This window comes from Corvus moneduloides, chromosome 2 (assembly GCF_009650955.1).
Source record: "Corvus moneduloides isolate bCorMon1 chromosome 2, bCorMon1.pri, whole genome shotgun sequence".
Lineage (NCBI taxonomy): Eukaryota > Metazoa > Chordata > Aves > Passeriformes > Corvidae > Corvus > Corvus moneduloides.
Genome location: NC_045477.1, coordinates 44,431,182 through 44,457,833, shown reverse-complemented (window position 1 = coordinate 44,457,833; position 26,652 = coordinate 44,431,182). Strand labels below are relative to the sequence as shown.

At 41.3% G+C, this 26,652-nt stretch overlaps 1 protein-coding gene across 1 annotated transcript in view; it reads right to left on the bottom strand.

Moving 5' to 3' along the window:
- Nucleotides 1–10,092: 10,092 nt before the first annotated feature.
- DDX10 (DEAD-box helicase 10) overlaps nt 10,093–26,652 on the bottom strand; it is a 178,229-nt gene continuing 161,669 nt past the window's right edge. Inside the window, exons 17-18 of the mRNA XM_032099331.1 lie at nt 20,385–20,518; nt 10,093–11,010 (exon numbers count right to left, since the gene is read on the bottom strand). Coding sequence (XP_031955222.1) covers nt 10,821–11,010; nt 20,385–20,518 — 324 coding nt within the window. The 3' untranslated portion in view covers nt 10,093–10,820. The remainder of the gene's footprint in view (nt 11,011–20,384; nt 20,519–26,652) is intronic.

Below are 26,652 nucleotides of genomic sequence, written 5' to 3'. Positions count from 1 at the left end.
TTCTGTTTGGCAGAGCCTCTCTTGTGTTTAATAGATAAAAATTAAGACCAGCAGCAGAGTGAGGATAAGGATGGGTTTTTCACATCTGAGCTCAGGGTTTTCAGAGGCAAAATCAATCCCTTGTCTCATTCCAGTTTTTGCATCCTTGTCTTGCCAGGCACCAGCTTCAAAGATAAATCTGCTGTTTGCTCCAGAAGAGAAAGCAAAATGAAGTTGGAATGAGCTCAAGGGCTACATTTAACTCTAATGCAGGCTGCTACTGCCTACAGTAGCTCCAGAGCAAGGTCCTGCAATGAATATTTTCAGACCATGAGCTAATCTGCTTCATAAACAAAGAAACTTTCTGTTTTCTCTCCTGAATATAAGGCATCTTTGAATAACTTGTCATTTTTAGCATTACAATGAGTTATAACCCCTTTGTGACTCCACGTAATTACTTTTGCAGTGAATTGCATACGTGTCAAGTGTAAATTCCTCAAAGAGTAACAAATACAGAAACTGTTCCTAAACAAAAAGTACCGGCTGGTAAACTTCACCACTCGAGTCCACAGTTGCATCTCCACAGGTACAGTTATGGTCAACGTGTGCCAGAAAACAGCCAAGTACTTTTCCCTCATTTAAAAACCATTTTTCCATCAAATTCAGAAAATTGCTTTGACAGGCCACCAATAAGTGATGAGAAAGGACTCAGTGGTGTCCCTACTGGTTCACAGGTTGTTTTGGTCACTAGCCATATATTGCAGAATTCTTGCAAGGCATTGAGAAACTTTAAAGCATTTCAGCACACAGCCTGGCCTGAGCACACTCACTTCCTAATTCATTTTGCACAGCAAATGGTTTCCTTTCCAATAGCCCTCGAACAGCCTATCACAACCTGGCTGTAGCTGCTGCTCAGATCAATATATTAAACTGAGAAGTGTTATTCAAGCAGAATTTCGTTTATAAAATAAAATTCTTGTAATGAAAGCTGAAATCCTGCTCTCTCCTCCATCTGGGCCTCCCCACCATTGCTGATACAACTGAACCCCTGCCAAGAAAACAAAATCAGTTCCTCAAAGCTTCCCCCGAAGACAGCCTCACTGGCTGTTTTTTCACAATGTTTTGGCTAAATATAGGTCCTTGAAGGCAGCTCCAACCAGTAAGTGCTGCTCCTCGTGAGCACAGGTGACAGGTCACAAGCTGGAGGATCATTTCTGTGGAGTCAGGGTCAAAAGTGAGGCTTTTTTTTCAGCAACGTCAGCCCTGAGGCCACCTCTGCTCTTAACAAATCAGCAGGAATTTTATCACCGACCTTGAGGCACAGAAAGTACTGAACATTTCAGAGGCGACCCAGTCCCTTTCAGATGCTTCAAGCAGTAGTTAAAGCATGATTTAAATACACAGAGAATTCCTCCTTCATCCTGCAGTTTCAAACGAGGGTAGTAGGCTGCTGCCAGTACTTCTCCAGGCACTGATGTGCCCAAGAGGGAATTACCAGCAGACTCTCCCAAGGCAGCAAACCTGATGTCTTCTTTTGGAACAAAAGCCAGAGGTACCTGCAGGATGTGCACCTAAAAGACCACTGCCCCAAGACCCATGTTCTCTTCCCAGCTCTGTTGCTAGCTCAGCATTCACTTGAGGTCCACAACCCTGCTCATACAATCCTTTAAACCCTCAGCAGAGACTGTGCACTTTCATTAGCCACAGCTGAATCCCAGATTGGCAAATAGCAGCTGAAACACCTATTTTTAATTGAAATGAGTCACGATAGACAGATTTTCATTAGTGTTCATACTAAAGTTGCTCTTCATAGGGCAATCATCCATTAATCTGATCATGATCATGGTTTTCTTAATGATGTGGCAACTCAATGAAACATATTTCATAAAGTGAAAAATTTCTCTTCTTTCTCCGAGTTGCTGCTCATTTCTATTCACTGTAATCTTTCTTTCACTGTGCATAACATCAGCCTCTTAAGAATGCAGATCATTTTCTTGAGGCTTGTCCCAGAGTCTCAGCATCCATTTAGGGGCACCACTTGTCCGAGAGCACCTGTTGCACCAGGGATGCCCTGTGGAGCTGCAAAATAAAACCAGGATGTTCTCTTAACAGTTCTCACAGTGGACCAGAGATCACCCAAGGACAGTGGTCCTGCTGGAGGGGACACTGCTTGTTAGGGAGCACATCTGCTCCTCTGCTCATTAGCTGCTGCTTCACTGAATCTTACACACTTTTCAGAAGACAAATGATGGGCAAGAGGGAGGGCTGGCAGTGAAGAGGTGACATGTTTCTCACTGCAAGCACACATGAACCATGATGAACCTGCAACGTTTTATGTAGTTATAAATTGAACACACAGATAACCAAAGCCACTCTCCACAGCCAGCCAATTAACACTTTGCAGAGGGACCATGAGCTGCCTGGAGCTGACCCTGTCACTGAAGCATGCAAGGACTAAGGCGGGGGAAGCTTTGCCTGGGGTGGAAGGAGACTACATGACCCCGACCTGGGAGGCAGCAACCCCACATTTCAGAAAAGGTCATCCTTGCACAGGCATACATACACAGGAGCACTGCAGAGGTTGCCAGCACCATTCTCTGCCCTGCATAGCTCCTGTCATCCTCAGAGGAACCACTCAGCCTGGCTTCGATGGCTGAGCTTGGACGGGGACACAGCAGCTGCTCGGGCAACAAATCCAGACAGCCGAGAGGAGTCAGGGCAGTGGCAAACAGATGCTGGGCAGGGTGGACAGGCAGCCACCAGCCTCTCACCAGGGAGGACCACACGCAATTTTTTGGGCTGTCACTGAGCAGGTATTTCTTGTCAAATGGGCTGTAGTGCTCAATAACACACAGCAGATTAGAAAATGGGGAGGTAGGGGGCTGAGAAGAGGGGAGGGCATATTTTAGATGACTTAACATAGGGAATCAAACACTGAGCTTTGCATTTCCCTAATAAAACACTCAGCATGTGATTTTGTGCTGTTGGTTGCTCCTGCAGAAGCTGTGGCTGCTGCAGCCACTTACATTAACTGAACACAGAATGAATGCTAACATCTCTGCAGAGCTAAATAGACAAGCTCATATTTTCACTTAGTGGAGAAAAACTGTCCCTCTTAATGCTTTATGACTTGACTGACAGAAAGGAAATTTCAGTGTCTATGCAGGCAGACAGGAATAGACGGGGAAAATGATGAATATTTACAATACAGAGGAAACCATTTAGGTGAGATATTGAATATTATCCAACAGAAATGTGAGTAGAATTGTTGTTAAATGTATAAAATCTTACATTATCACAGAGGGAATTGCATTTTGAACGTTCAAAATAATTCTGAATAGCTAATGCAATGAAAGAGCTTATAATACGTACAGTCTTGCAAAATGGCATAGTTGGCCAATCACACTTGCCAAAAAACCAGAGAGGATTTGATTGAATTTCGGAAAAGACTAAATCACTGTACTGGCACTGGTCACATGGCAGCCCTGTGGGACAGCTGCACAGGCCTGTCCCCCATGGCTGCACCCACTGCTACAGCCACTGCAGAGCAGGCAATCACTGACAGCCAGGAGAGGAATGTCCCATGGCCAATCCTACTCGAGCCATTTCTGAGGTGCCCAGTCATGTTTCCACGGGCAGGAGACAGTGGCCACCTCCCACCCCAATGTCTCCCTGCTTTTGGCTTCACTCTCCTTGGTGTTCCCTTACTCTTTGTCCTGCCAAGGGTCTCCCAGAGCTTGAGTTTTTTCTGTGCTGTTTGCCTGTGTGCAGATCCCATACTGCTGCCAACACCACTGGTAGGAGCTTGGGCATCTCCCTGGTGCCCTCCCTTGGCACAGCAATGCTACTGCCAAGGTCCCACCACGGTGGGATTTTGGCAGCTGCTCAGTCCCTGGCAGAGAGGGTTGGCAGCAGGCTGAAGGTGGCCAAGATCAGCACTCCTGTCATCCGCTTCCACATCAAACAGAGGATAGAATCTACAACCTCAGATGCTTGGCAGGAAAAAAAGAGAGCTGAATGCAGAATTTTACCCTCCCTTGATTCTATTTAGCAAGTTTATGGAGGGGAGCTGTTCTTTTAGCCAAGGGAATTCTGCATCACTAACAGATTGGTATTGTTTATGCTGAAATTGGGTGCTGAAGAAGCAAATCAGTTTGCAAAAAAATGTATCAGCATCTACAAGAAACAACAGAAAGAGTAAATGGGCTTAATCAGCCATTAGACAAGGAACTAGATTCGCGTGTTCTTACATATATTTAAGAAATACAAGCTCTTAATCCTACCCAGTGCACTTTATTCCTTGTGGTGGGTAACTCATCTATAAAGACGACTCTTTGAACAGCTGCGTGGGTCAAGGACCATCTCTCCCAGCAGCCACAGCCCCTGAGCAGATGCTGGACACGAGCTTAGCGTGAGGGAAGGCACGCCAAGTTTCCCCTGCACACTGGTCCCTTGCAATCCACTTCACTGCCTCTCTGCTAGGCATTGGAACAGGAAAACAAATTTATAGAGTTAAAAAAAAAAGCTGTCAGTGAGAGGCTTGAAAAAAAGCTCCTGGGCCAGCCCCTGACAGCTGACATCCTCATGTCACCTCTTCACTGCCTTATGCTGCAGCACACAGGTTGCCAAGGGACATCAGCCAGAGCACTGTGCTTCTGCCTGGGACTATTTCTCCCCTGTGACAGGCAAGGAAAGGTTTTGGCAAGAGAATGCCAAAGCCAAGCTTGGTAACTCCCTGCAATGTTCTTTTGAATGTTCTTATTTTCCTCATGGAGGATGGAGAGATTTATGAAGGAAAACTCCAAAAGTAGTCAGATAAAGAGAAATATCATTCTTTATCTCTCAGAGAACAAAAAGGGCTCATATGCACTGCCCTGTGCATTCCAGACAGTGTTAGAATGGAACAGGATGTTTGCTGCTCACTGTAACCTCACTGCTCATTCCCTATTCCGATTCTTAACCGTCTCCCAGGTCTTCACCAAACAATCATCCCCACAGGGTTACTGAGGACAAGCTTAGCAGCATCCATGCAGAAACTGTGCCATTTACCATGACCTGGGATTTGGGAGCAGGACATCTGGTTTCCCTTCAGGAAACAGGGTCCATCTGCAAGCTGACTTGCCCTCATTTCAGTGTGTGACACTGAGTGGGATGACACCAAGTCATTTACTTAATTCCAAGCATTTCTCTGCTTTCTCTGCCCACACTAATGGCCATTTCAGTCAAAACCAATCAGGTTAGGTTTGCACAGACACTCTGGGTGTTTGTTTAAAGAAAAAAACCCCTAAATTATTGGGGAAACGGGTGTAAGGTAATACTCACATGGGGAATCAAATCTCCCAACTGGATGATCATCTGCTGTCTGGTGGCAACAAGTCTCCATTGCAAGGGTCTCGTGGCAGCCTCTTCCCACCCATGAGCTTTTATTGGCAAGCCAGGGCACCAGTTTGAAGCACACTGGCAAGTTTCTGAGTGCAGCTGAGAGGGTACTGGAGTAGACTCACCTCATTGCTAGGGGAAATTATTCACATTAGTATCTGCTTTAAGAAATGAAAAAAGGCCTCTCAAAACCAAACTCCACAAAGGACTGGTAGCCTCTTCAAATAGATAAGAACTGTACTCAGGGTAACGGCAGCAGAGTGATTTGTTAAGACATTTGTGGTGACTACGAAGCTCAGATTAGTTCCTAGGCTATATCCATTAGCTTTCACTGAGCTCATGGGATAAAAACAAGTTGCATTTCAGTACAAGCAAATGCATTTGGTGGGAAGGATCACATGAGTATGGCCATTAACCACACAGACCAGAGGAAGTGCAGCACAATGCATATATGATGGATTTGCAAAAAACTCAGCTATATTCTGTTTCACCTTAAGTGTGATAAGCTCAAGCACATCAACATGCTTAACAGCAAGTTCAATTTACAGCCTGTGCTTACACATTGCTTTTTTTGTAGAAGCTTAGGTTTAGCATCAGAGGGACAAGCTGTGCATGACAGAAAGGACTCCTGTAGTCTCAGAGAGGCCATAGCCAGGAGTATTATCTTCCTCCAGGACCCCATACATGATTAGGAGAAGAATGCTCATTAGTTTCCTCTTAATACAGCTGAAATCTCAGCACAGCTACTCCTCAGCTCAAATGATTTCAAAAACTGCTCAACAAAACTAATTTAGTTTAATTAAACTTATCTATATTTTATAGACAAAGCACATCTCAGACAATGTGCAAAACGTACAGATAGCACTGACCCAAGAGATTCCACTCCTGGGTAAAGCTTCTAGCTGATAGCTCAGTGTAATTTAAGCAATCATTTTTACATGACTGAATCTGATGAATAGTTTTCTTTGTGAAAAATGGCTTCTGGCCAGACATGGACAAAAATAGGCAATGAACAAGGCATTCTTGGAACAGATCAACTTCTCTCTACTGATTTAATCGTAGCAATACCTCCTAACAGACCTGAAAAGAATGTTCTTCTGCATTAGGCTTTCTAAGTCCTTGATGGTTTTGATTGACTTATTTGCCTTTGAAGTTGGGGGAACATTTCATTATAGAAGTGTTGACTACTTTATTATAAAATGTCCACATGGTATAGACTAATGCCTTGATAGCAATTTTTATGACTTACAAAGATGATGGCAATGCATTTTTCTGGCATCTAGTTCCACCTTTAAAGATAAAATTTGCAAATCCTTCTGAGAATAAATCATTAATTTGGAAGGATAAGACTAAATTCAGAGGAGCTGCAAACACCAGAGAAGAGAGCAATATAACAAGTAAATCTAATGAAACGTGGTCCAAAAGTGAAAGTAATACTCTTTTCTCACTAGAACTGGTTATTGCAAATTGTATGTCTCTTGGGGTTACCTTAACTGTGTTCTGGACCTTGTAGCTTGAAGCACGCTGGGTGCAAGGTTTGGCTCCACTCTGCACAAGGTCCCTATCAAATTAACAACAGAAGTGGCTGCTGCACAAGTGTTACTGTCCTTCAGCTGCTTGTCCCCAGCCTTCTGCCCAGTTCCCAAAACGGGCAGCATAAGGAGTCATCTCTTCCAGGACAGAACCAACCAGCTTATTTTAAACCTCAGGTTATCTGCCACAGGAAGGTTACAGCTGGGGCACTGACCTCCAGCATAAAAGCAGGAACACCCTGAGCCACAGTGGCCATTTCTGTAGCAGCTGCAGCCTACCACAGCTCAGCATCCCTGCTCCAAGGCACACTCCATCTCTCACAGGATGTAAGCATCAATCAGGTCAAACTAGAGAGCAGCACGATAAAGAAAAATACCCATTAGCAACCTTTACTAAGAGACATTTTCTTCTTGTATTTAGTATTAGTTTAGTTATATGTATCCAGGATTATAGGAACCCACAGGGTCAGTTCAGTATCTTCAGATCTTGTGCTATGTTTTATAGTCTGAATTGAATGTTCTCTACCACAGTTCTCTGTTTTTTAATGTTTTGCTTCAGGCATTTCTCTCTCTTTATGAGTATGGCCAGACGGCAGGACACACCAATCAATGCTCCAGCTGAACTCAGTCAGTTGCAGGAGGAATTATTTTCTATTTCTATTCATATAATATTTAAAGAAAAATACCCATTTAATATGTTTAATATTAATTTGCAATCCCTTACGCTAGACCCTAAATTTCTTACACTCTTCACACAATTTAATGTGCAGCATCAATAAGGTCTTTACGAAGTGAACACTGAACAGAAACTTCCATGATGCTGAAGTTAACACTACCTCTGCTATGACACATTTTATGTGCTTCATGAAAATACTGCAAGCTGGGTAGCTTCAGTAGCTAGCACATCCACTGTCAGTTTATTTTACTGATCTAAAAAAACCAAACTTTTCAATGCTCTCATGACTTTTACCGGACTTCCAGTTCTCATCCAAAGAGGCTTCAAACAAATTCTAATAAATTATCTGGCAAACAAATGTCTTCGTTATTTCATACACAGCAAAGAGAAAAATTGATTCTGAATAAAAGCCATCTAAACTATGCCATTACATAAATGCCTAATGTATATCTGGAGAATTAGCCACATGTAATAGATCTTAATGCTAAATCCAACTATAAATCAACACACTAGAACCATTCTAGCAGCAGAAGGAAATCAACGACTATTAATATAATATACAAATGCAAACTAATCTGAAAATTCATTATTTAAAACAAGACTTCCTGCTTGGCATTTTAAGAATGTTTCCTGGCCAACAGCCTTGGAATATACTCAGCACCTTACTCAGACCTTTTCACCCCTCCTGAAGGAGTCTCCAAAGGGGACTTCCCAGGGCTGCAACTTACAGGGGTGGAGCAGCCTGAAACCCACCCCAGCAGACAGTGCAACACCTGAAGGTTAGGGTTGTACACAGAAGGCAGTTCAGATGCCATGTGGGAGGCTGCTCTCGGTAAACCACAAGTAATTTAGGAGTTGTGGATCAACTACATAAAATCATCAAGGAAATCTTTGGCTATGATTTCCCCACTTCCATTTCTCCTGTGTAAAGCTGGGACTATAATGTTTATGAAGTACAACCTTGCAAAAGCCTGGGATTTATACTGATGCTGCAATAGCACGCCAGGACCAGGAGAAAAGGACACAGATGATGGCTGGCATGCCCAGCCGGCCCTGCTCCACCTGCCCATTGACACTGAACACACATGCCAGGTCTTTTGGCATGAGATTGAGAGGTCCCTAGGTGTGGATAGAAACAAGCTCCCTGAAAAACACCCTTCAGTCAAGCCAGTCCTGAGACTGGTATTTGCTTTGTGTATTTGTGCTTCTTTTCTTGGACCAGAAAAGCACTGCTAAAAGCGGGGCTGCTGTGAAGCCTCTTAAAGCAGATCTACAGCTGATTGGAATGATAACCCAGAACCACAGCTACTTCCCAAAAATGCTGAATGCTGGCTTTTTTGTCTTATTATTTCTAGCATATGCAGCAGTTACCTGTTCTTACATACACTCATGGCATAGAGCATCTGCCTTAAGCCCCTTTCCTCTTCTTTTTCACATGGCTTCTTTATATACATTTCATGCCCTCAAGGATGGACGCATTTGAAGTAGATGGGCAAGCTTCATAAGGATTCAAGCAACAATGGCTCTATATCAAACAACACAATACATTAGAAACTTCATTATCCAAAATTATGAAAGTAAAAGCACTTGAAAAATTATTTTTGTGCATACAATTAAAAAATCATCACAAGATTAGAAGTGCACCACAATCCTTCCAACATGTATAATTTAATTTTTAGTCTTACTGTTCAGAAGAATATTTCTCTCCCACTTCAGCATACAAAAAGGGATATTCTAGTCAGGAACAGTAAATCTTTTTGCTTTTTACTTGCTTGCCCAAACAAACTCTGTTCACACTTCTTAGAGCAAAGCTTTGATTTGAGAGACATCAGGTGATGTGCAAGACAACTGACCACCACCAAGTACACCATGAATCTGTGAATACCTCTAAGAAGTACACACCACTGTATGTATTATCATCCATATCCAAATCATCTCTGAATCTCAGCTTTCTGCTGGTGGAGCTCTCTGCACTGCAGTTTTCTGCCTTCCTCCACAGCTACAGGAGCAGGAGCTCTGCTATCCCAGCACAGAGGCATTTGTTGAGGCTGCTCATTACATTCACTGCAGTCATTCACATGACGGCACATGGGACACGTGCACCAGTCACAGCAGCATCACAGCAGATCCTTCTTCATTAACAGATTCATCAGTGATGTTGGTCCCAGATCACAACATTTTCCAGGCCCGCTGTGGCACTGTAGACTAAACAAACACTGTGCATCAGCTGCCAAGCAGGTTCCATCTTTCATGTTTAGCTGTTTGTGAAACTCAGTCATTTCTTCTCATTCCACATTGTCAGGAAAGAGCAGATGGCAGATGTGCTCTGCCTATAATATTGTTTTTATGATACCCTGCCTGCTGGCAGAACAGTGGAAGAAACATTTGGAGACAAGAATTTGCAGTATATTTTCAGTTTTGGGTAACTGAGCTAAGACAGTATAGGGTATAGGGAGGAAAGGTTTGTACTGAATAGGTGCTGATAGATTCCTGTGACCAAAAAAAAAAAAAAAAAGGAAAAAGTGATACTGACAAAAAAGAAAAAAAAGAAGTATTTAATATGTTCATATGGAAAGAATAAACAGACACAACTCTGAGACAGTGTGTTCTCATTCATATGGGATTCAAATACAAGACTCAGTTTTAGCCTCTAAAAGTTGTTTTCTGAATTGCATAACATCCGTGACAGAATCATAACAGAAATGACACCTGAAGGATAAATGTATGCTTTCATAACAAAGCTGAAAGAGACACCATTAAGTTTACATCTAGAAATTTTTATTAAAATATTTTTAAAATATGTGCCTTATACACAGAAGAAAGTACATACTTTATTTTTAAGTAATATTATCTGAGCTGCCAACAGTATTTCTTCCTTAAAAATTTTAGTACACATATATCTTCCAAAATAACAAACCTGGCACAGTCAAGAAAGGAACATCCTGTTTTCATTTAAAGCAAGGCTAAAATAAAAGAAGATAACTGCTTCAAAACTTGGGAGATTTAAAATTATGAACATGCTACTGCAAAATGACACCTTGGGATTTAGGTTGAAAAGTTCATTTAGAAAGCCTTATAAATCAAACTAAATACTGGCTATAATCTATGAGGCAATCTAAGGCAATCCCATTGCATGTAGAACTCATTTATCTACATTCACTGGTACCCAGCTGCCCAGATGCCAAATTCATTTTCTGTAAACTACTGACAAAACTGTGGAAATGTCCCAGAGAAGAAAACCTGCAGAAAAATAATTAGCTGTGACTGTTGAGCAGATGCAGTACAAGCTCTTCATCCTCTGCCAGAGAAAGCCCAGTATCTAATGGCAAATAAGGATCCTCCTCTTGGCTGAATTGCACCTTCTTTCTTTTCAGTGGCATTTCTTCTGCTGTGGCATTGTTGCTATTGCTCCTCTTCCTTCTTCCACTCTTCTCCTCAAGTTCACTGCAGAAAAAAATCAATTAGTCTTTTTAACAACTGTGGTAATCAGTATCATCATGTAATCTAACAATTCCTTTTAAACAAGGCAAATTTGTGTCAAGATAAGAGCAAACAAAATTACAATTCAGAAGGGTGAAGCAATGGAAGCTGATGGACTCTGAATGTCTAAATTAGAGCTGCTCTCAGACCGAGGCGCTGGTGGATATTCTGTCTTAATTGATTACAGTGTATCAAGATATTGCTATCAGACTTATCTAATATTTGCTGCCTAATACAGCAACAGACAACTTGACAAAACTGATTTAGCGATGTGTCAGTGGACCTTGACATGCACTCAAGATCTTGCTTACAATAAATATGCACCAAAAATAAAAATAAAAGAACTGTCATTTCACTGGCAAATCCTACACTTAATACAATTTTGATTTGGGACTATCTCATTTGATCATTCTTTCCCCTTCTTTGAGACATTTCCCTTGGAAGCTATTAACCACCTCTGCCATGGGGAAGAGGAAAAGTCCAAACCCAATAATTTTCCCTGGTGAATTCCTACTTCTTCTGCTGTTTCTCTTAAGACTTAAATGAATTGCCTTTTGCAGCCTTCAATCTGGATGAAACAGCTGCCAATCTGTTTCATAACCCTGGCTTGTACCACATGGCCACGTGACAACAATGGGAGGAAAGACAGAGCTTTCATGTATCTTCACGTGTTTTTTGTCCAAAACATAGAAAAAATGCTGTAAGTCTTCTTATCTAAGTTTTAAACAATCTAATCTAATAAAATCTATCCTAAGATCTGTGAACCAGATTATGGAGAGTTGGTTGTCGTATACTGTAGGGTAGAATTCACACCCAAAACCCAGAAAAATGCAAACCCCCACACCCCAGACCATTCCATCCAAACAAGCTAACTGAAACAAAACAGCATTCTCAGCTTTCCATGTTTGTATTTTTTTAAATATAACAAAAATAAAAATGGAACTTCAGAAACAGAGCTTGGGCTTTTCTTAAAAAGTTGGCTGAATTCAGATTTTCAATTAAAATCTGTCAAATTTCTACTCAGAAAATTCAGTTTACTTACAAAAAGTAAGTCTTGTTTACTTACAAAACAAGAATTTTTTTCTGTCCATAATTTTTACAATGACTTAAGTGTAAATGCAATGCTTGTGAAATGCTTCATTCAGAAATACTGTTTAGAGACTTAATTAGAAACAGCAGTTACAATAAACAGCTCTAATTGGGCAATACTGTCAACACAGCAGAGGAACCCAATGCCCAGTTCAAACCATGTTCAGCTGCCCACCTTATTTTTTTCCATTAATAGGACTAGTTAACAGTCTGTGAAATGCTGGTCTCACCACTCACTGGAAACCAGCCTAACCCAAACATTAACCCCAAAAGATGGCAGTTTTCAGCAAGTCCCCAAATGCTCTCTGAGAGGGATCAGCAGCACAATGCAGCTTGTACACTGTGCTTTCTGGCTGCCCCTCCACAGAGATGAAGGAGGTATTACACGAGATCTGACAGCCTTGTGCTGGTGGGCTGCACATGTGTGACCTGCCCCCCTCTCTCGTCCATCCCACCTTCCATAGAAGAACAATGCCACCTCCTGCCTACTACTCATTACAGCCCAGAGAAAGGAGGGAAATCCTGTAAGAAACACCCTGCATTTCCACAATTAAGGCAAATGAAATACCCTGCCTTTATATTGTTCTTCCCTGCCTACCCAACAGAAATAGCGTAAAGAAATGTGGTCTAATGAAAGGTGTCCCTGTCCGTGGCAGGGGTTATTGGGACCTAGATAATGCAGAAGGTCCCTTCCAGCCCAAAACATTCAGTGATTCCGTGAATAGGTGATGACTGCTCCAAATACTCACTCTTCCTATAATTCACAGGATATAGCAACTTTGCTGGCTTTGAGCTGTCATTTGCATGGGGGCGGCTTCTCAGGGCTCGCTACCAACATTTCATTCCTTTTCTGGGGAAAGGACTCTCATATTTCTCTCTGTAGTGCTTAAGATATTCCATAAATGCTGAAGCTATACTGACAGTATATGAAAATATACTGAAGCATAAAGAATTCTCACTTTTCCAACTGGACGTTGTGGGTCTGGGCTGGAGTTTCATGGTGTTCACTTTGATCAGGACAGACTGTAGGGGTTCTCTTTAAAAGCACAAGGAAGGCCTCATTAAATAAAAGCATTTTAGCTTGTTTGCAAAAGAGCCAATTATTTCCAGCCTTTGAATGGACTCTGAAGCCCAGTTTGCATTCATAATTGACTAATGCTTCATCTACGACATTAGTTTAAAACATCTTAGCAATTAAAACACTGCAGAAACCTCACAAGCTATGCATTTGTACCTACAAGTTATGAAACAGCAGACTTTAAATACCAAAAATTACAATCACTTCTGGAGTTTCAGAGGCCCATAGGCCTAGATAACCATAAGGTAAAACATTTAAATATAAAACACATTCAGAGGGAACTGAACTGCGAGATTCCTCACTTTTTTCCACGAACAAGAGCACATGAACACAATTATGATTAATTTTCATTGTAAGTTTTGTGGTATGATTCCGCAGAGTCAAGCTGCTTCTTACTGGTACTGAGGGATTGTGCAGCTTGATTAGCAGTGTAAATTGAAGATGCACCTACACATTAGCAAGTGCATTTTCACACTAATTTGACCCCAGCTGGGCTGTGAACTGGAGAAGTGAATAAAGAGGAATGTGTAACACCGGAAGCAGCAGCAGCAAAACCAACAAGCAATGAAGAGAGCTAAATAGTTGTGTTTCCGTGATGCACAAAAAGTAGATGCAAAACCATATTTGATAACAACAGCTTAGGAAGGTAAGCAGACAATCATGTGAAACATGCCAATAAGATGTTCCCAATTTTGAGGTACAGAAGGAAGACAGACTGACTGTCCACAGACAGAATGATTGGGGTTGAAAGGGGCCTTTGAAGCAGCAAGTCCAACTCCCATCCCTGTTCCTTCAGGATGGATTTTTACCAGCGCTGATTTGGGTGGTGGTAAGGGGCTGTACTACTCTGGAGGAGCAGTGAGAGTTGTAGATTTTACAAAAGACAACAGTGGCAATTTCAAAAGGAAGACGGAAAATGTGTGGCATCATGATGCTCAGAGACATCCTGTGCTCATTCAGGGTGCTTCTCCTTAGCTGTTTGGAGAGATGTAACAGGCAGAACTCTCAGCAGCACATGTGAAAGGACTGAGTGTGCAAAAGCAGCTATATGGGAATAACTTCTGCACTTACTGTCAAATGAATTTCTCCTCAGTCTCCATTAACTGAAGGCCTGTCACCCTGCAGAGCCAGTTTTTTTACCGTTGGTCATTTTCCATGGACATAAATGGCCCCTTACTCCTCACAAACACACAAACTGATGCACTACCAGCTAGTGTCCACAAATAGCCAAAACAGGGTTCTTCTGAGGTAAATTATTTTCTAGCAGAACAACTCACTTAGAAAGCAACCCCCAATTCAGATTCAAACCAAGGCCAGTGCATCTTTTTGTCTTCTGCTTACAACATTTCAAAAGTGGCACATGCAGATGGTTTACAATTCCTTCCTTTTACCATCTGGTGAAATTTATCTTTCCAGCTGCCTGAACAATCCATGCAGTCTGAGGCTGCCTGATGAAAGGATTTACTTTGTGTTTACACAGGTGAGGAGCCAACTTATCAACAGGCACAGTAATTTCTGTGGCCACCATTTCCACAGCTGTAACACTAAGTAAGATGCTATCATTTGGCAAGTAATATTTATTACTCAAACATTAAAGCACGGTTTATGAATCCTGTCCCTAAAACAAACACTAGCATATCTGGATGGCATCTGGGAAACAGGATCTAACTATGACCATGATTGCTATACACCAAGAAACTCTAATTTTAAACTACTACAAAATAAACTCACAAGTATGTTTTCAGGTAATACCAGGGAAAAATAGAAAGCTTTAATTGTTAATATTTAGCTCGCTTCTGGGCTTTAAGCAATGTCTTAACAAGCCATAGGGTTTAGATTTTAAATGCTTGAGAATGAGCCATTTGAAATGCGCAGTCACACAGCCAAGTTGCTGTTGTTTAAACAACGTGGTCCTGCAAGATCTCCAGACAGGCTCTGCTTCACTTAACATTTATCAGAGAATGCTTTGGAGCCTAGGTTTACCACCACTCCTCTGGAAACAAACCGCCCTTGCCACTGAACTACAGGCCATGAGGCAAGTTTGCAGGCTGCAATAAAGCCCACAAGCTCTTTCCCAAAGAAATGTACAGGAATAATGAATGAATCTCCTAGTAAAATACAGTTCAGAAAAGTTAGGAATAATTTATCCCGTAAATATTGGCATTTTGCTAATCAAACATGCTGTGCCCAAAACTTTTTCCATGTAATAAATTTTAATTCACAAGGCCATGGCAGCAATCCTAATGAAGATTAATTACTGCAGCCCCTTCCATAAAGCCCAGTGCAGCTTCTTCCTTACTTGCTGTCAGAATGCTACAGCACATAGAAATGGTAATTAAAATATATTGCACTGAGTTATTTTCTGGATCTGGACAGGCTGGATTGATGAGCAGAGGAACCTCTATGAGGTTCAACAAGGCCAATGTTGGGTCCTGCACTTGAGTCACAACAACCCCGGGCAGTGCTACAAGATGGGGCAGTGACTGGGAAGCTGCCCAGCAGAAAAGGACCGGGGAGTGCTGATCTACAGTGGCTAAGCATGATCCAGTGTGTGGCCAAGAAGGCCAATGGCATCCTGGCCTGGATCAGCAGTGGTGTGGCCAGCAGGACCAGGGCAGTGACCGTCCCCCTGTACTCGGCACTGCTGAGGCCACACCTCCAATCCTGTGTTCAGTTCTGGGCCCCTCACTGCCAGAAAGACATTGAGGGGCTGGAGCGTGTCCAGAGAAGGGCACCGGAGCTGGGGAAGGGTCTGGAGCACAAGTCCTGTGAGGAGCAGCTGAGGGAGCTGGGGGTGTTTAGCCTGGAGAAAAGGAGGCTCAGAGGGGACCTAGAACTCTCTAGAACTGCCTGAAAGGAGGCTGTAGCCAGGTGGGGGCCAGTCTCTTCTCCAAAGTAACAACTGACAGAGACAGGAGGAAGTAGCTTCAAGTTGCACCAGTGGAGGTTTAGACTGGATGACAGGAAATATTTCTTCATCAAAAGACTTGTTGCCAAGCCCTGGAACAGGTTGCCCAGGGAGGTGGTGAAGTCACCATCCCTGGAGGTATTTAAAAGACGTGTAGATTTGCCACTCAAGGACGTGGTTTAGTGGGACTTGGCAGTGCTAAAATGTCCTTTTAACCTAAATGATTCTATGATTCCCTTACTGGCCATTCCACTGCTATAAATCAAAATATCTCTACAGCTGAACATATAAGCCTCTATCAAGAGCAATTCAATATCTCAATGACCAATTTTGCAGCTCATCAGAATGACCAAGGCTTTTAAATTGAGACCTTTTATAATGTCTCCCCTATGGTGCTTTTCTGGCCATCACAGCATTAAGTTCTGGCCTACACAAAGTCACAGATATGACCTGAATAATCCACGTTAGAAGGAGCACCATGATTTGCTGATGAATCACCTCAAAATACAATGTAATGTCAACCTCAACAAGAATGACCTAGAACTCAGGAGGTCAACATCAGCATCCTGCTGTAAGAAGCTGCAAGAAACTGCAATTTGCCCATAATTTTCATAAATAAAGGAGGCACACAACAAAGTAGCACTGACTACTAACTTGCATACTTGTCGCCTGGTGACTGTCCATAAAGTCACAAACAAAACTACCAGAACTAAGATATTTCTCCTCACATCCAAGATCTTTTCCATGCTGGTCTAGGAGGTAATGTGATCAGTCACACTCGTTAAAGATTTAAAGAAGGTAATGATGAGGTCAATCGGAACTTTGTTCTTCCTCAGCATTTTTTATTTAAAGAGGTTGAGGAATTAGAAATACCAAAAACTCAATCTGACTGCAAAATGAATATTTAAGAAATCCAGCTGCTTTTCTTTCACTCTGTTCTATATTCTTAGATTTTTCACTTCATTAACAACTTACATTTGATAGCCTTAAACCAAATATGATGAATGTTGCTAGATATACAAAAATTAATCTCATATTACATGCTTGAAGTCATTAATTACTCTGCTTGTAGAGGTATGGCTGGAAGGGAATTTTATGCAAAGGCAAATTTAACTCATAATTTGTACAGCTCCCCCAGATTAAAAAAAAATCTGTGGGAGGACAGAGAGAATATTAACAATGGTTTTGACTTCTGAAACCATGGACAGTTGGTCTATTTTTAAAGACTGTTGAAGGAAGATACCCTAGGTCTCACATACTTACTGTGAATTATACCTTTTAGAAGCATTTTTCCCCCCTTAAAGCAAGGAGCAGCTAGTGTAGCCCAACATATTTCTATTTTAATCCAACACTTTGAGCGAAATCTCTGGATTTTGGAAATATAAAACAGAATAGAGTTGTGATTTCTAATCTCAAAGCCTAATTTCACTGTCTGCTACTCTCAGCTGATTTGTTTTTGTTAAAATCATTAGGTCAATATTTTCCAGCCCCAAATGCAGCTCATCATACAATGCAATAGCAATTTCAAGAAAGATGCATGAGGCATGAGCATTGATTTAACAATCAAGCCCCAAATTAATTTCCTTCACTGTATCTTGCTCATTCTCAAAAACATTCTACAGGGTGCTCAGAGCACCTCACCAGACATACCTACACTGAGCATCAAAGCTGACTTAGGAGCAGGAGCAGGGTGTGTTGGAATGCAGAGCCATTGATGACTCTGGTGACAGTGCAGCATGTGATGGATGATCCTGTTCTGGTCACAGCCTGCCCAAGGAGTTATCAGTCATGTTGTTACAGGCTAAATGGATTTGGCCATGGTGTCCACAACTGCTGCGACTTCGGATGGTGCCAACTAAACCTCTTCTGGGCAATGTCTCAGTGTATTTTGGTGCAGTAGGACAGGCCAAAGACTGTTTCCAGTAAGCACCGTTGATGAAACCACATTTTTTTAACATGTGTAGTGGTCTGTTCTCCAGCTCCAAAGTCAGCTTTGATGCTCAGTGTCGGTATGTCTAGAGATACACAAAGGAAACCTGCCTGCTTTCCTTTGGTGTACATTCTTTCTTTCCTAATCTACTCCACAGGAAGGGAAAATGACCAAGGACCTTGACCTTCTTTGAGTCCTAGCTCTCCTTAAGAGCACGTGCCCTGACTCCAGGGGGGCCAGATCAGCCACTGATTCAACAGAAGTCTGCACTTATTACCACTGCCAAAAATCCGTCCATCTCTGTCAACTTTTATTCTTAAAGCGCAGCTAATCTTGAGTCTAGCTGACATTCTGAGGAAAAGATCAATACAAAACATGATGTATGAATATATACTCCCCCTCGCACAAAGAAGGAGCGATTTACTGCTGCTCAGAAAAAGCAATGCACTTCCCCATCCTTGTCAGTTCTATTGACACACACTGGTGAATAGGCTCCAGGGGACACGACCACTAGCCTGTTAACTTAAGGGCTATCCAGTCCTTAAATCCATGTCCCACACCCAGTCCTGCATACTGACTCCACAACATTCAGTGACACATGGGTAAGGACAATTGAGTCCCTAGGATTTACCTGATTCAGATGTGACAAGCAAAAGCTTTATGAACTTAGACATCTGGAAGAGAGCAAAATAAAAACCTATGCTCCCATTTAAGTGTCAAAATCATCCTTCTCAACCTGTTACACGATACACTGTTTGTCAGAAACACACAAGCAGCCTTCTTGTTGCGGTAAACCACGCAGGACTGCATGCAGTATCCCTTCATCTTCCCATATTTTGCTGGCATCAACTACAGATCCTGATTCTCACCCTGTGCTTTTCTATTAAACTACATGAAACAAAATCTTCCGGTTCATACAGTTATAAATACTGTCTTAAATTAAATTATTATATATTTACTTCAAACTCAAGAGTCCACTTCATTTGAGCATTGAAGAGTCTGAGCAATACTGAATCATAGAACTTATCAAGTTTTACCATGCACAAATTTATTTAATACAGCACAGGTGCAAAGAGATCATCCAAATCCTCAAATTACTTCCACATTTTTCCTTCCACACTGAAAGAACCTGCAATGTGACAGAAGAGAAATGCATTTCTGAAACAGGACAAACCCACCACTGGTCAAGGCTGAGCCTACCAGTGATAGTGAGAGTGCCTCTGAGATAAGATAGTTAAGAAGGGAGAAAAAACAGCACAACAGCAACTGCAGCCAGAGAGAGGAGTGAGAACATGTGAGAGAAACAGCCCTGTAGACACCAAGATCAGTGCAGAAGGAGGGGCAGGAGGTGCTCCAGGTGCCAGAGCAGAGATTTCCCCACAGCCCGTAGTCCAGCCCATGGTGAGACAGCTGTGCCCCTGCAGCCCATGGAACCCCAGGAGGCTGTGACCCCTTGGGAAGCCCCTGCGGCCCCGTGGAGAGAGGAGCCCATGCTGGAGAACATTCAACGTTTGCTGGCAGGATTTGTGAGCCCATGCTGGAGGAACCTGTTCCTGAATGACTGTAGGCCATGGAAGGGACCCACATTGGAATAGTTCATGAAGAACTGCAGCCCACAGGAAAGAGTTGAAGAAGATTGTGGAAGTGGAAGAGAGACCCCACATGGCAGCAGGGAAAGGATCCTCCCCTGAGGAGTGGCAGAAACAAAACATGATGAACAGACTGCAACCTCCATTCCCCATCCTTCAGTGCTGCTGAGGATGTAGAAAAAATTTTAAGTTAATCCTGGGAAGAAGAGAGATGTGGGGAGTGTTTTAAGATCCGGGTTTATTTCTCATTACCCTACTGTCATGTGATCAGTAATAAAAAAATTCATTTTTTCCCAAGTGAAGTCTGCTTCTCCCATGACAGTAGCTGGTGAGGGATCTCTCCTGGTGTTATCTTGACCCCCAAGCCTTTCATTACATTTCTCTCTCAGCTGAGGATGGCAGTGACAGAGTGAAAGAGTGGCTTTGGTGGGCACCGGGCATCCAGACAGGATCAATCTGCCATGGAAACACGTGAAACCTCCAGGGTATTAGTCAACATTTTTGCACGTGAAACAGTCTCACCAAGATCCCTTCAACACTGACTCAAAAATCTTTTTCATATAACTTCACAGAAGAAAATAATAGCCTTTAGCTCAGATTTCTGTTCAGCACCCAACACACAAACTTTTAAAACTTATACTAAGTACCGTGAGAAAGAGGACTAAGATGAATTCCTAACATGTAAACAAAACAGTTTATAAAAAACATCAACATTTTTAAATGAACATGGAAGATGGTGCATACCTATAGCTGTCTTCACTTTCTGAATCCTGTTCTTCATCAGAGTCTTTATATTTATCAGGATCTGGGAGAGTGCTTGGATCAAACTCTTCCTCACTTCCACTGTGAGCAAGAAAGGCCACTGTTTCCTCTTCAACCTGTCAGGTGACAAATGGAGAGTTACAAGACAAGCAAACAAGTCCATGTTACTCGTCACAACCCCATTAATAGGGAGGCTGTAACAGAAACCATTGCCCTCAAATGCAGTCAAAAACCACCAGTATTACAGCCAGGAAAAGAGAATAATTTCTGTCATCATCAGTGCTCTTCTCCAAGGCTGTTTATTAAAGGTTGAAGAAACATTATTAAAAAAGGAAGCACAAGGATTTATGTTCAAATTCTACCTTGCAATATTGAAATCTTAAATCTACCAAATCTAGGAGAGATCTGGGCAGCAACTAATCAACAGCCATCTGAGAGCAAGCGTCTAAGCAATATGCAGCTTTACTGTCCCTCAGAAACACACTGGCAAAGAGATAATCACATGTGGACACATAAATCACTGCTGTTAGGTGAATTTAATGAAATACTCTGATTTAAAACTCATCTGGGTGTTCTTTCAGTTAAAAACCAAGAAGCTGCTTAAGCTAAATTAACTGCTCTAAGGGAGTTTCAACCATCCTCTACAAGAGATACATGTTCTTCAGGTATCTTCCCTCCCTCACCCCTCCTCTCTGGGGCTCAAGCTTCCCCCTGTCCCTACAGCATGTCTCAGGACAGGCTGGTGGCATTGGCTAGTTTCCCCAGGGTGTGGCACTGCCTCACTAATTCCTTAACAAAGAGAGCACAGAAGATGCTTCTCCATAAAAGTACTGGATAATACAAAAAAGCTGGCTAATTTTGCAGATACAGTAGGTTCTGCTTCACTTAATCCTCAACTGATGGCACCACTGTTGTAAATTTTTTCTAGTAGGCATGAAAAAACCAGGCTGGAGGGCATATGCAATTGTATATGCACACCAAAATGCAGATGGAAAGCTCATAGGCATTTCTAAGCAACACTAGATCCATGCATATTTATGCTGGAAAGCAAAGACAAATTCCAGGAAACTATAATTAAAGACATTGCTACCTTTTGTTTATATATCTAATCAACATGCATACAGCTGAGTTTCTAAAACAGTACTCATTTAAATGATCTTTCATTCTATGAATAACTTCACATCATTATATATTTAAAGTTAATTTTTGTTTTGATTTTTCACCATTTCTATCACCATGTTTTTAAAGACCAGTCTTTATGTGCACCTACCTTCTTGCAATAAAAATAAATTTAATTTTTTTTTTAAAGAAGCCAAATAGAAACCATACCAATGGTCTCTTTTATATCTGCATATAGAGTGAGTGAAAGGCAATGAGATGGTGAAGGGTAAGATTAGTCACCACTGCAAGAGTCCATTCTTGCTTGACCAGTGACACTTCTGCAGTGTACTGAAAGCAAGCAGAAGAAAGGCATAAAAGCTAGATTTGCAATCAGAAGGCAGAGGAAAAACATACTGAACACACATTTTGTTCTTTACTACTTTAAATACCAGTAAAGGTAATTATATAGCTGGGTGTATAAAATGACTAAAAGCATCATCAGACTCTTCAACACTATAAGCTTCCTAAGGTGACAACACTGACAGAAAAGCATGTTGGTTCTCAGTAACTTCAGGTAGCACTTCACAAGAAAGTTGGTTTTGGTTCTGCAGGGTTTTTGCTTACAAAAAAACCATCTTCAAGCTCATCTCTTAGCACAATATTACAGAGCATTATTAACTCCACAGAAAACATTTTGAAGGTCACCTTTCTGCTAATGAATTTTCTTATTTGAAAATCATTCTGCATTAAATTATAGCTTATTTTAATTTCTCACAACATTAAATATTTGCTCTTTACTTGTCCTTCCAATTGCACCTATTCTTTCAATACAGCTAGTACATACCAATCTTATATTTAAAAAGAAGAGAAAAAGAGAAGTAGCATTCAAAGCTGTTGTATGGAACAATGTATTTTTTAATATGTACGAGTGACACCATGCAACAGAGTTTGTAATACTAACATCTCCTGGCAGTCATCTTTTAAGACTTGGGCTATTCATTCATATTCTCCATTATGACACACAGACCAAACCTTCACTTTCATTACATATTCATATTAATTTTTTCCAGGAGAAAATACGCAGAGAAGTGTTAAACATAATGCTTGCTATAGCAAAAGAAATAATTGGCAAAGATGCCTCTTTCATTCATCAGGAATCATGAGGTTGTATTTCTTACAAGTATCACTGCTTACATATTCATTAAAATATTTCTAAGACCCTGAAAGTATTAAGAACCTGAGCAGGAACATTTATCATCCAAAGCTGAAGAACAGAAACTCATTATTTTTCCTCTCTCACTTCAAATTTATATCAGCCAGTCAGGAAGAAGAAATCTTGTGACTTCACATTACTCACCACAAGAGCTGGAGAAAAGAAGTAAAATCATAGTTCAAAATGACATGTGTAAAAATTCTTCACATACAAATAGGATGCAATTTACAGACTCAGGATTAGACTTGTCCTAAGGCAATTGCCATCCAAAGAGATTAGAAGAACAGATTTTGACGGCCTGTACTTTATGTCTATACTTTGGAGTGTGTATTTACTGTAAAGTTCAACTGTGGAAGGAAACATGCCACGCTTGACATTGAAGACATCAAATCAGGCTGGCCAGGAGAACTGGATTTGGTGGCAATCATCTTTTCACTCTGCTCAGGGATGACAGGCTCTCTCTTTGTACCACACCAGCCCTTGTGCTTTGTAATTCCAGTTCCACAGAAACCCATACAAGTACTTTCAGTTTGAACATGACACTGAATGCAAATTTTTGCATTCACACAGCCTCCCTCTGAGGCATAAAGAGATTCTTCTTATGCAAACTCAACATTTTAGAAAAATTCAGCAAAATTTCTGTGCTGGAACTTTTGGAAACCTTCTTGCCTTCAACATTCCACATTGTACCAAGTCAACAACAATCACATTTGACCTTACTGCAGTCATTTTGAAAACATACACCTACTGACAAAGACGTGGCAGGCTCCTCTAGAGCTTTTGCCATGTTGATCAACAGAATACCTCTAATTCAACTTCTGTCTTTGCTACAAGACATAATGACATCTTCCTCTCCTCCTAAAGAGGTCTGAATGGCTGGTGGAGCTCAAGTAAATGAGTTAGGCAGGCTAAGAGAAACTTAAAATGAAGAAACTGATGTACCTGAGACACTCAAGGGACTCAAATGTTCCAAAAAACAGAATGATGTCTCATTTCTACCAGGCATTAGGCACTCAGGTGGTAATTATCTGACTACCATCAGAAGGGAAAAAAAGGGAGAACTGAAAAAAATACTGTGAAAACCTGAACATACATTAAAAAAAGTTGTACTTACCAAGATTTCATTTCTAAAATATATATTTATTATGGTACTGAATTTATATCTAATGTAATAGGGTTTTTTCCTGCAACTAAATTGTCTAGAGTTGCACTTTTTATGTTCAACCCTTTAAGCAATTTATCAGTTTCTCAACCAGGTTGAGAGGGGAGAAATAATTTCTTAGGCACAATCAGTTCTGTCCATAGTGCTTTACAAAGCACAGTGGGGGAATATTTCCAATTAGCTGGAAACAAAACTTTTAAGGTTAGTTTAGAATTTGATCACACTTAATTTGAGTCCATCAGGAGCCACACTTACACAATATTCAGTCCTTTTTGAGCTGTGTCACCCGTCAGTTTTTGCTACTATGGCCTCTCCCAGTAAGTGGTGCTTGTGATTGTAATGCCAAGAAAAGGTAAGTTCTAAATACTGCTGGGAGGTTACCCAACACAGGTACACAACTTTAAAAAGTTTAGCATATTATGGCTCATATAAAAGGGTATTTAAAAATAAAATACCTTGTAAGATCTGACAGCATTCCAATTTTCTTAATTTTCTTCTTTTTGACAATAATTTTTCAGATGAAAACAGAAGTTGTATCATGTTTATGATGGAACCCATTTATATACACAGAGAGGTTTTACAGCAGCTCCTTTAAAACATTTTACTCTGGATTCTCCTGATCACCTCGCAGGTTTGGGTTTTTTTGATAGCTTGTACCCCCAACCCACCACAATGTCCTCAGCTGATGAATGATTGCTCTGGTATTTCATCATCTACATTGCCCCAGAGGAATACAGCTATTCTGACAGTTCAAAAATGAAATACAGCCTTTGATGTTGCTAGGGTGTTTGATCCAACAGTTGCTTTGAAGATCAAGACAAAAGCCCTAGCCTATACTGAAAACTGACTGGGAGCCAGTGGAGCAAACTACATGCTGCTCTGACAGACACAGCTGTCCAAGCCATGCCAAAACTCACAGCTACCCTCCATACCATCGAAGGTGCATCAGTGTTCCATGGCTCTGGCCAGAAAGGCTGGCAGCCAAGAACTGGGGAAACCACGGTCCCAGGTTAGTCAGCCAGACACAGTCCTTGCACTAAGACAATCTCACTGATCTCTGGGCTCTGGAAGGAGTCGGCAACAGCTCCTGCTTTCCACACCACTTCAGAGAATTTAATTCCTGGTTTTCACTAGAAGGGACAGGTAACCCTTAGCTTCATCTTCAACTATTCACCATTCCCAATCACTAGCAGTCACACCAAGGTTCAATTTCATCCAGTCATTCTTTATTTCTTTTTAAGCCATCCAAGATCTTAAATAATACAGCCTGCCTAGTTTAGCCAGCAGAATCTTACTTTTACCAGAGCTCTCACATAAGGCACATGAGAATACTTAATTTTCTTTCTTGGCATTCCTAAATGCCCCACATTTTATAGTCAGTGAATGGGTAAGCCTGTGTTCCAAACTAGCAGACACTGATACATATATTCTGACATTCAAATTTCTGTGTAACTATAGCAAAGCAATTTGTGCTGGAAATGGCTCCTGCCACAAGCACGGTTCAGAAGCACTGAAAACACAAAACTCATTGAAATTGGTGAGTTCTAAATCTACTCAAAGACCTTTTGCTTTAATGTATTTGCATTTCAATTACAATGAATATGTCTCAGAACTAGACCTTAAGCTTCTCCTTTTCTAATTTGTTCTTCTAGGACCCACGTAGAATACTTAGTGTAAAGATAAGCTTCTTCCAAGTTGTTATTAGCCACAATTATCAACGTGATTTTAGCAATAGGGAAGACGAGTATCAGGATAAAACAACTGTACTGTTACCTTAAACGTAATTCATGAAAATACAACAGAAAGGAAACTAAGTTACTAGGTGTGTAGCACTACAAGCAAAATACATGCTGAAATACATTAAATTCTGGAAAGCAGCAGGGTAAAAAGAAATTACTGAAAAAGTCTGAGAGAATTAAACACGCAAGCATACTTGTCCAAAAGTCTATGGTCCTGTCAAAAAGAAACCAAACCAAAAGAACAAAAAAACCCCAACCAGAACACTACAGTGCAGAACAATGTTTTTGAACTTATATTCTCAACACATAACCCTTGGACTGTCTTTACACTCCTCCTTTCAGTCCACTTTCAGGTTCACAGCAGTCATGTCTGTCAGTTCCAACACAGAAAGTAATTCTCCAAAGCAGTGTCTGTGTTCAAACATTTCAACACATCAGTTTTCTCCAGGGAATCTCAGCATATGTCCACAGAGACCGTGCCTACATGAGAGAACCTTCTCTGTATCACTTTCTGGCACTTTTGCAGAAGCCTCAGGGAGCTGCACCCCCTGCAGTGACACAGCAGTGTCCCACCACCACCAGCACCACTTGCAGCGGAGGCTGCAGGCAGAGACCACTCTTCGCTTAGTGACGGGCATTTTTCAAGAAGGAACAGATCGACAGCAGCACTGACATGAAATAATCAGAAAGGAAACCTTTTAAGTCACATAATTCTGTGAACTGGTTAGTTCTGCTCTTTTCTTGAAACAACTGATTTGTATTCAGTACACAACAAAGAGCTACACTGGCATTAAGTGCTTGTCCAATGACACGATCTTTATGTTTTCACTGTACTGCTTAAGTCACGTACTCTAAATGCTTGTACAAAATACGCATATAAAACAGCATACTTACAGGAGAAAAATATGAATCAAATTAATTCCAGGCAGTGAAAGTTATTTTAAGTCCTTCTGGTGGTTCTACATGAAGTGAGGAAAAGAAACACAGAAGAGACATCGCTGCTCATGGCACTAACTTAATTGCTTGCTGTGAGAA